This window comes from Symphalangus syndactylus, chromosome 23, assembly GCF_028878055.3.
Source record: "Symphalangus syndactylus isolate Jambi chromosome 23, NHGRI_mSymSyn1-v2.1_pri, whole genome shotgun sequence".
NCBI lineage: Eukaryota > Metazoa > Chordata > Mammalia > Primates > Hylobatidae > Symphalangus > Symphalangus syndactylus.
Genome location: NC_072445.2, coordinates 41,439,479 through 41,449,430, shown reverse-complemented (window position 1 = coordinate 41,449,430; position 9,952 = coordinate 41,439,479). Strand labels below are relative to the sequence as shown.

At 47.3% G+C, this 9,952-nt stretch overlaps 1 protein-coding gene across 1 annotated transcript; it reads left to right on the top strand.

The window, feature by feature from the left end:
• Positions 1-737: 737 nt before the first annotated feature.
• On the top strand, positions 738-9,605 carry TRIM15 (tripartite motif containing 15). The gene is made up of 7 exons (XM_055264783.2): positions 738-1,260; positions 4,359-4,454; positions 5,485-5,715; positions 6,425-6,447; positions 7,684-7,799; positions 8,157-8,189; positions 9,014-9,605. The coding sequence occupies exons 1-7, from the start codon at positions 880-882 to the stop codon at positions 9,529-9,531; spliced, it is 1,398 nt and encodes a 465-aa protein (XP_055120758.1). The 5' UTR covers positions 738-879; the 3' UTR covers positions 9,532-9,605.
• The last annotated feature ends 347 nt before the right edge of the window (positions 9,606-9,952 follow it).

Genomic DNA, 9,952 nt, shown 5'->3' with positions numbered 1-9,952 from the left:
TACTAAACCCTAGATACATGTGGTTGAAACTGTTTATCTTTCTGACTAATCGTTTTCTAATGTGTATCAACATAAGTCATTCGCATTATGGTTTCTTGCCTTCTCCCCGCTACAGTAAAAATAAATAAATAAATAAATAAATAAATAAATAAATAAATAAATAAAAAAAATAGTCCAGTGTTACTCGAACCCCAAAGGGGACTGTGGTGGGTGGTGGGGGATTTGGGACCGTAGGAGGGGCCACCATGGGCAGATGTGGTGAGGGAGGAAAGGGGAGCAGAAGAGGGGACCCGATGAGCAATCCTTACCCCCTACCTGCAGTGTCGAAACAGCGCCCCGCCCACACACTTCCCGCAGAATCTCCCGAAGTCCACACCTTTCACTTCAGCCTGGACTTTGATGCTGTGGGCACGCCTCAGAGCCAGAAGTTTATGGCTCCCACCTGCTCAACCTGACAGGAAGCGTCTGCTCCCCAGTTCTCCCCAGCCACTGTGGTCTACAGATTCCAGGAAACCCATCTCCCCGTGACCTCATGGTGTGCTCTGTTCTCCACCCTAGGGACCAGAAGGAGCCAGGAGTAAAGAACTGTCTTACTTGGCCGCCACTGGGAAATTCTGGGTAATTCGAGACGCCCTGGAATTTGGACCCACTCCGCTGATAGGTGGTGGCCAGGGTTCTAGGGAACACAAGAGGCGGAGCCAGGTGGCTTCCCTGTGCTGGCATTCCTGCCTCTCTCTCTCTCTCTCTCTCTCTCTCCCTCTCTCAGCCTTGTAGCCCTTTCCCTCTGCGATTCATATAAGTGTGACTCGATTTCAGGGAAAGGGAATTCGCGTGGGCTGAGAAGGAGGCCGGAGTGGACGGGCTGGGGAAGGCACCGTGATGCCCGCAACCCCGTCCCTGAAGGTGGTCCATGAGCTGCCTGCCTGTACCCTCTGTGCGGGGCCGCTGGAGGATGCGGTGACCGTTCCCTGTGGACACACCTTCTGCCGGCTCTGCCTCCCCGCGCTCTCCCAGATGGGGGCCCAGCCCTCGGGCAAGATCCTGCTCTGCCCGCTCTGCCAAGAGGAGGAGCAGGCAGAGACTCCCATAGCCCCTGTGCCCCTGGGCCCGCTGGGAGAGACTTACTGCGAGGAGCACGGCGAGAAGATCTACTTCTTCTGCGAGAACGATGCCGAGTTCCTCTGTGTGTTCTGCAGGGAGGGTCCCACGCACCAGGCGCACACCGTGGGGTTCCTGGACGAGGCCATTCAGCCCTACCGGGTAAGAGGTGTGGCTTTACCTAGGGCCTGTTTGGGGCAGAATGATGTCCTGTTATGAGGGGAGGAAATCGGGTGGGGATCTGGATGAAAGGCTTCCACATCAGGGAACCCTAAGGTCACAGGGACTTTCAAGGCATTCCCAGATTGAAGGCAGATAGGGCTCCACTTGGATGTATGGTAGTTCCTGGTCTGGGGGGAACTTCAGCTCCAGCTCTCAGAGGACCCCACGGAGATGGAGTGCAAAGAACTGTAGCCTTGGCTTCACTCACTATGGAAAGAAGGCCCCAGTGCCGAGTGGGATCTTCTGCAGATTATGGGCAGGATAAACTTGTTCTCCCAGGATCCAGACTGGAAATGGGATTTATAGGTCCCTGACTGCCAGGGCGCAGAGGGGAGGGAGGAGCAGGGAAGGGGAACCTGCTAGCACTGCTCTTCTTGAGAAAGGGAGGGTGGCAGTAGTCCAGGATTGTGAGAATTCCCCATCTGGCCTTGGGGCACTTTCCTGTCAGCCTCTCAGGTCTCTCTCTTGTCATCCAGTCACCAGGTCTGGAAGTGGTTTCCTTAGAAACATCTCCCAAATCTTTAATTCTGCCTTATCCTCACAGCCAGGTTCTCCCTATCTCTTGCTGAGAATTTGCAGTCTCCATGGCATTCCTTGTCTCCATTCTCACCCTTTCCAGTCACCTTCCAATCTGCTGGGAGACAGATCCTCCTAAAACACAAAGTCACTCATCTGCTCAAAATCCTCCCATGTATCCCTAGTGCCCAAAGAAAGTCCAACGTCTTTAGCAAGACATTCAAGGTCCTTTGCAGTCGGGATCCTTCCTCCCTGTCCGGCCTCATCGCTCAGCCACCCTCCTCAAGGCACCACGTGTCTGGCCAGACTGAGTTGCTCTTGCTGTTTTTTCCTGAGTTGTCTTATTCATTCCTGCTTCCAATACTTTTTGCGCATAGTCTCTTCCTCCTAGAATACTCTTCTCCCGTCCTCCCACCTCTCTTTCTTTTTAAGTATACAATTCAGGGGCATTAAGTCCTTTTCTTTTTTTTTTTAATTATACTTTGAGTTCTGGGATACATGCGCAGAATGTGCAGGTTACATAGGTATATACATGCCATGGGGGTTTGCTGCACCCATCAACCCGTCATCTACATTAGGTATTTCTCCTAATGCTATCCCTCCCCTAGCCCCCCATGCCCTGACAGGCCCTGATGTGTGATGTTCCCCTCCCTGTGTCCATGTGTTCTCATTGCTCAACTCCCACTTATGAGTAAGAACATGCGGTGTTTGGTTTTCTGTTCTTGTGTTAGTTTGCTGAGAATGATGGTTTCCAGCTTCATCCATATCCCTGCAAAGGACATGGACTCATCCTTTTTTATGCCTGCATAGTATTCCATGGTGTATATGTGCCACATTGTCTTTATCCAGTTTATCATTGATGGGCATTTGGGTTGGTTCCAAGTCTTTGCTATCGTGAACAGTGCTGCAATAAACATATGTGTGCATGTGTCTTTATAGTAGAATAATTTATAATCCTTTGGGTATACACCCAGTAATGGGATTGCCTGGTAAAATGGTATTTCTCTTTCTAGATTCTTGAGGAATCACCACACTGTCTTCCACAATGGTTGAACTAATTTACACTCCCACCAACAGTGTAAAAGCATTCCTATTTCTCCACATCATCTCCAGCATCTGTTATTTCCTGACTTTTTAATGATCACCATTCTAACTGGCATGAGATGGTATCTCATTGTGGTTTTGATTTGCATTTCTCTAGTGACCAGTGACGATGAGCTTCTTTTCATATGTTTGTTGGCTGCATAAATGTCTTCTTTTGGGAAGTGTCTGTTCATATCCTTCACTACTTTTTGATGGGGTTGTTTATTTTTTTCTTGTCAATTTGTTTAAGTTCTTTGTAGATTTTGGATATTAGCCCTTTGTCAGATGGATAGATTGCAAAATTTTTCTCTCATTCTGTAGGTTCCTGTTCACTCTGATGATGGTTTCTTTTGCTGTGCAGAAGCTCTTTCATTTAATTAGATCCCATTTGTCAATTTTGGCTTTTGTTGCCATTGCTTTTGGTGTTTTAGTCATGAAGTCTTTACCCATGCCTATGTCCTGAATGGTATTGCCTAGGTTTTCTTCTAGGGTTTTTATGGTTTTAGGTCTTACGTTTAAGTCTTTAATCTATCTTGAGTTAATTTTTATATCAGGTGTAAGGAAGGGGTCCAGTTTCAGTTTTTTGCATATGGCTAGCCAGTTTTCCCAGCACCATTTATTAAATAGGGAATCCTTTCCCCATTGCTTGTTTTTGTCAGGTTTGTCAAAGATCAGATAGTTGTAGATGTGTGGCATTATTTCTGAGGCCCCTGTTCTGTTCTATATATCTGTTTTGGTACCAGTACCATGCTGTTTTGGTTACTGTAGCCTTGTGGTACAGTTTGAAGTCAGGTAGCATGATGCCTCCAGCTTTGTTCTTTTTGCTTAAGATTGTCTTGGCTATCTGGGCTCTTTTTTGGTTCCACATGAAATACAAAGTAGTTTTTTCTAATTCTGTGAAGAAAGTCAGTGGTAGCTTGATGGGGATAACACTGAACCTATAAATTACTTTGGGCAGTATGGCCATTTTCACAATATTTGATTCTTCCTATCCATGAGCATGGAATGTTTTTCCATTTGTTTGTGTCCTCTCTGATTTCCTTGAGCAGTGGTTTGTAGTTCTCCTTGAAGAGGTCCTTCACATCTGTGGGCACTAAGTCCTTTTCTCTCCCTCTCTATTCAACTGGAAATTTACCTTTCAAGGCACATTGTAAATGTTTTCTGCTTTCCAAACCTTCCCTTAGGCCTACAGGCAGAGCTGACGTCTGTGTTCCTATCTCACTGTGTGTACCCCTGGACTATTGCATTTATCTATCCGTATTTTAATCACTTAATGTTGACTTCTTCCTGAGATAGTGATCTCTTTAGGGACAAGGACTGGGCCTTTTCCACCTTTGAATCCCTCAGCACTCAACAGTGTGCCGAGGATGTGACAGTTAATAATTGTGAGTTGAATTATTAATTCAGTCACCTCTATCCACCCATTCTTCTCCCCACAGGATCGTCTCAGGAGTCGATTGGAAGCTCTGAGCATGGAGAGAGATGAGATTGAGGATGTAAAGTGTCGAGAAGACCAGAAGCTTCAAGTGCTGCTGGTACAGGCCACGTCACTGGCTACCTTTTCCTTTGAAGGTTTTCTGAAGAGACTCTGGGGAAACCTGTTGGCTGGTATCTGTTTTCTGGCTGAAAAAAGCTGACAAACTATTCTCATTCACCTTCCTGTGGCTGCACAAAGGCATTTGGGATCTCAGACCATGAGCACTAGAAGCGGTTCTGATGTCTTGCAATCCAAGATTCATCTTGTATATCACATTTTACAGAGCAGAAAACTTAGGTCCAGAAAAGCAATGCTCCCAGGGCCACATAGCAAAGCCCAAGTTCATGATGAACCTGGATCTCTTGACCCTTAATTCATTGTTCTTTCCATCCTAGTCTGTCTGCCTGAACACACCACCTTCAGATGGGAAGCTTGGGGTCAGAAAGTATATATTAGTGTCAGGATTCTAGTCCGGACCACAGGCTGACCTTGAGGACAGTAGGCTAATGGTGTGGCTACATCTGGCTCCCTCATGCCTCTTTTTTCATGCTATAAAGTTATGGAGGAATCGCAGTGTGGGGATTTCTGGTACCTTGACCAAGGAGACAGTGTGGGGACAAAACAACCTCTCCACCATCCCTCAGCTCTCATCAAAGTATGCCCTGTAGTTGGTGATTTCCATGGCTAAAACCAAAATTATACACTCTCCCACTAAGTGGTGTTGACTCCAATCACAACTTCCTTTTGCCTCTAAGAAATGACTACAGTCTTCCCCACCTAACTCTAAGAAGGCGTAGTAGGGTTATGATGGTATTGCAGTTGTGGAAATATTTTTGAAAAGTTCAACATCATTCTGAGAGCATAATGTAGCATTATTATTAGAATCTCTAGCTAAGACAATAGCACAGCCCTCATCATTGGTAAGTTCATCCTGAGACCCATCTACTTCTAGGCATATTAGTAAATGCAATAAGTTTTGGAACCAGTTACTCCCTATCCCTGTTAATCAATAATAAGTAAATAGATGATCATCTTGGAAGCTATCTCTGAGCCCCTTCCTAACCATGTCTGCCTTTTATCCCTTGCAGACTCAGATTGAAAGCAAGAAGCACCAGGTGGAAACAGCTTTTGAGAGGCTGCAGCAGGAGCTGGAGCAACAGCAGTGTCTCCTGCTGGCCAGGCTGAGGGAGCTGGAGCAGCAGATTTGGAAGGAGAGGGATGAATATATCACAAAGGTCTCTGAGGAAGTCACCCGGCTTGGAGCCCAGGTCAAGGAGCTGGAGGAGAAGTGTCAGCAGCCAGCAAGTGAGCTTCTACAAGTGAGAGACACCTCACCACTTTGTGGGATAGGAGAGGGACTCCACGGGGAAGGGGGTGGGCACCATGCTGTGGGCTGGAGAGAGGCAGGAAAGGGAAGTGGAGAGAGGTTAAGGGGGTGCAGACCCAGAGGGGCTGGAGACTTGCCCAAGTCATACACTGTGGTCATGTTAAGGGCTTTAGGGTCAGAAAGTCTTGGATTTGAATGTTGGCTCTTCCAATTGTGTGACTTGAGTGAGTCTCTTAACCTCTCTAAACACGGGAACAACAATAGCACCTCCCTCATAAAGTTGTTGCAGAATTGTAAGAAACAATCCATATAAAATGCTTGGCATGGTTCCTGGTATACAGAAAGAACTCAATAACTGGTGTCTGCTATGGTTATGAATATGTGATCCTGGCTCACATCAGGTCCAACTGATAACTGAAGGCAGGCCCCTGCTGTCTACCACCTCCTAATCCTTGCAGACACAACCCACCCCCAAGATAAGGCTGAAACAGGGAAACCAGCCAAATGAACTGACTACAGAAACCCAAATTAGTAAGAAAACATGATGTGAAAGAACAATCTAATGAGTAGGTAATTAAACAGGACAACTCTCTGCAGAAGGAGAGTTTTGAGCTCATATTTTAAGGGCAAAAGGATGTACACAATCCCTGACAGGAAGGACTCATGGAAACTAAATGTATGTTCTTGTCTTTCTTTTGTAGGACGTCAGAGTCAACCAGAGCAGGTAGGGCCCACTCCCCAGTCCTGCCTCCTTTTACTCAACATCAAGACTGAAGGGGAAGGGGTAGGGGCACTTACTGCCACCTACTTTGCCAGGAAAGCAAAGGCACTCTGGCAGACACACTGTCTCATTCAACCGTGCATAAAGAGTCCAAACTTACTAAAGATTTGCATTCTAAAGGTTCATTTTTAAATTGATTGGTTGGTATTGGGTACATATTTTTTCCCCTAGAAGTGAAGTTATAAATAATAATCATGTTTTTAGGTTGATCCAGGAACATTTATTTAATCTATGAAATTATTAGCACTTGAGTCTATATCTAACACCATTTAAAATGTAATTTAAAGGGGGAATACTTTTTGTAGACTATGATAAGCATGGAAACCGGGAATACCAGCCTGTTCTTTCATTCATTCATTTTTTACACACATCTCTGGTTTCCTTCAGAATTTTCTAATGCTACTGTAAAAGGACAGCCACCAGGAGCCAGAGGCATTGTAAATGCATGGCCCTTTCCTTTTCTGTCTGCTATAAGCATTAGCAGTCTGCACTAAGATGAGGAGAGGTGTAGTGACTAGGGAACACTTGTCACGTGCTTTGTGCCTATTCCCGTGCAGGGAGGAGAAACCCAGGGTCCATGAATCAGGAAGTGTCTCCAAACATGCTTTTCAAAGAGCATTAGAGGTTTAGATCTAGAAGGGCTTGGAGGTCTTCCAGTCTGAAGAAGAAACTGAGACCCGGGGGGTGAAGAGTCTTCAAGGTAATGCAGCAAGTGTCTAATGAGGACTGAGCTGGGACCAGAATCAGGAGTGTTTTTCATTTCAATGTATATTTTCGTTTATCCTTTTTTTTCTTCCCTTCTAGCCTCTTTTCCTTTACAAATAGAAGCATACACAAGGGTAGTTTAAGGCTGTTTTCAAATGGTACCCTGTTGCCCTCTAGAGACCAAAAGGCGTAATGATCTCTGTCCCTCAGCCCCTACAGAACCAAACATTCTCCTAAAGGGGCTTACCTCCAATTCTTGAGAAGTAATTATCGTTAGTTCCTCTTAGGTTTAACTGAAATGCCTACTACTTTAGTAACTACACATTTCCAGCAAAAGTAAAGAAATGATACTCAATCTGATTATTCACCACAGACGCCAAGATCATTCTTTAGTCAGATTTTAGCCTCACTTGGTCTCACCCGCACATTTGTTTTTGGAATTTGGACCTAACTGGTTACCAAACCTGTCTGCAGGTGTGAGATGAAGACTTTTGTGAGTCCTGAGGCCATTTCTCCTGACCTTGTCAAGAAGATCCGTGATTTCCACAGGAAAATACTCACCCTCCCAGAGATGATGAGGGTGTTCTCAGGTAAAGGGGAAGGAGCTGCAGTTTTCCCCAGTCCCGTTAGCTGCCCTCCTGCCTTCCACCCATCTCTATCCTTCTCTGCCCTCGAAACCTGGCTCAAGACATCTTCCCTCCCCAGAGCCTTCCCTTAGTGATCTCAATTTATTCAGGGGCACCATTCCCAGAGCATCTCCTCCACTCCCTAAGGACAGGTGTGGGACTGAGAGTCCAGGAGGGTGAAGACCCTTCTCCTCCACTAGACCGCAGCAGAAGCTGAGTCTTCTGTCCTCATCTTCACATTGTACTCAAGACACCTTGCCCCTGGGGCTGCCTATAAGAAGTAATAAGTCACAGATCTCTCTTTCTTTCCACTTCCCCCAGAAAACTTGGCGCATCATCTGGAAATAGATTCAGGTAAACAGCTTGGGATTTGGGGAGTCATTCTTCCATTCACCCATTCAATCCATGGCAGCAAACAGAGCAATAAAATGCACGAATTCTGGAGCTTGATTGCTTGAGTTCTCGATTCCAGCTCTTGCTAACTCTGAAACACTGGGCAAATTATTAAGCCTCTGTCCCACAATATTTTCTTCATCAGTAAAATGAAAAAAAAAAGTACTGTACCTGTCCCATAAGTAGCTGTGAGGACAAAATAAATTAATACATGCAAAGAGCTTAGCATATTACCTGACTCATAGTAAGTGCTCAATTAATGTCATCTGCTTGTATAGCTATTACTCGTTGAAAAATACTTATCAAGCCCTAGTTTTTTGGGCAGCATTGTGCTGGACTCTTTACTGATTTGAACAAATAATGTGCAATTTCTAAAAAATCACATTTATTTTTAAATTAGTGCTTAATTTAGAAGTTGTTTCCATAAGCATCATCTCACTCACTCTGGTATAGATAAGTGCTTTTCAAACTTAATATGCAGAAAGGTCTCCTAGGGATCCTGTTAAAGTGCAGTTTCTGATTCAGTAGTGTGGGATGGGGCCCAGTATTCCGCATTTCTAACAAACTCCCAGGCGGTGAGGATGCTGCTGGTCCCTCCTCCTGCACTTTGAGAAGCAAATCCTTACAGCACCACTCGCTGATTAGGTAGAAGGGCGGTTCAGAGAAGTGGCCCAATGTCAGGCTGCCCAAGTCCGGTACTCCTTCTGCCTCCCACGCGCGTTGCCTGCTCTAGGAACATCTGTGGTTGCCGCCCGCTGTTGATGTCTGCGCTCTCCTCCCTCTAGGGGTCATCACTCTGGACCCTCAGACCGCCAGCCGGAGCCTGGTTCTCTCGGAAGACAGGAAGTCAGTGAGGTACACCCGGCAGAAGAAGAACCTGCCAGACAGCCCCCTGCGCTTCGACGGCCTCCCGGCGGTTCTGGGCATCCCGGGCTTCTCCTCCGGGCGCCACCGCTGGCAGGTTGACCTGCAGCTGGGCGACGGCGGCGGCTGCACGGTGGGGGTGGCCGGGGAGGGGGTGAGGAGGAAGGGGGAGATGGGCCTCAGCGCCGAGGACGGCGTCTGGGCCGTGATCATCTCGCACCAGCAGTGCTGGGCCAGCACCTCCCCGGGCACCGACCTGCCGCTGAGCGAGATCCCGCGCGGCGTGAGCGTCGCCCTGGACTACGAGGCGGGGCGGGTGACCCTCCACAACGCCCAGACCCAGGAGCCCATCTTCACCTTCACTGCCTCTTTCTCCGGCAAAGTCTTCCCTTTCTTTGCCGTCTGGAAGAAAGGTTCCTGCCTTACGCTGAAAGGCTGAAGTGGGGCGCGCGAACGGCGGCGAAGCGGAGACGGCGGCTCCCCGGGATCCAGCTCCGCCCCTGGCCAGCGCGCGGCCCGGGGGCTCCCTGTTCCCGCGTGAGGCGAGAGGACAGGGGACTTGAGTCTCGAACAGCGGTCGTTTCTACTTTATTTATCTTAGGCCCTCAGCTCCCTGACGTCCTGAGCCTCCCTGTGACGCTCCGGCCTTCTCTGCACCTCCGAGTGCAGAACCACAGGCGGCTTCGGCTGTGCCTAGGGCAACAGCCAACCTAGGAGCCAGCGGGCTTTCGGGGGGAAAAAAAAGAAAAAGACATCTAAAATAAAATGTTTAAACCGTTTCAAAATAATCATCGTGGGAAAAACCAGGGTTTGGCTGGACTTGCACTAATTTATACAGTTAACTTCGTACTTTGACACAC

Coding starts and splice junctions, on each gene's coding strand:
- TRIM15 (XM_055264783.2), top strand. CDS start 880: ATGCCCGCAACCCCGTCCCTGAAGGTGGTCCATGAGCTGCCTGCCTGT. Junction 1,261..4,358: donor AGGCCATTCAGCCCTACCGG/GTAAGAGGTGTG, acceptor TTCTCCCCACAG/GATCGTCTCAGGAGTCGATT. Junction 6,448..7,683: donor GTCAGAGTCAACCAGAGCAG/GTAGGGCCCACT, acceptor ACCTGTCTGCAG/GTGTGAGATGAAGACTTTTG.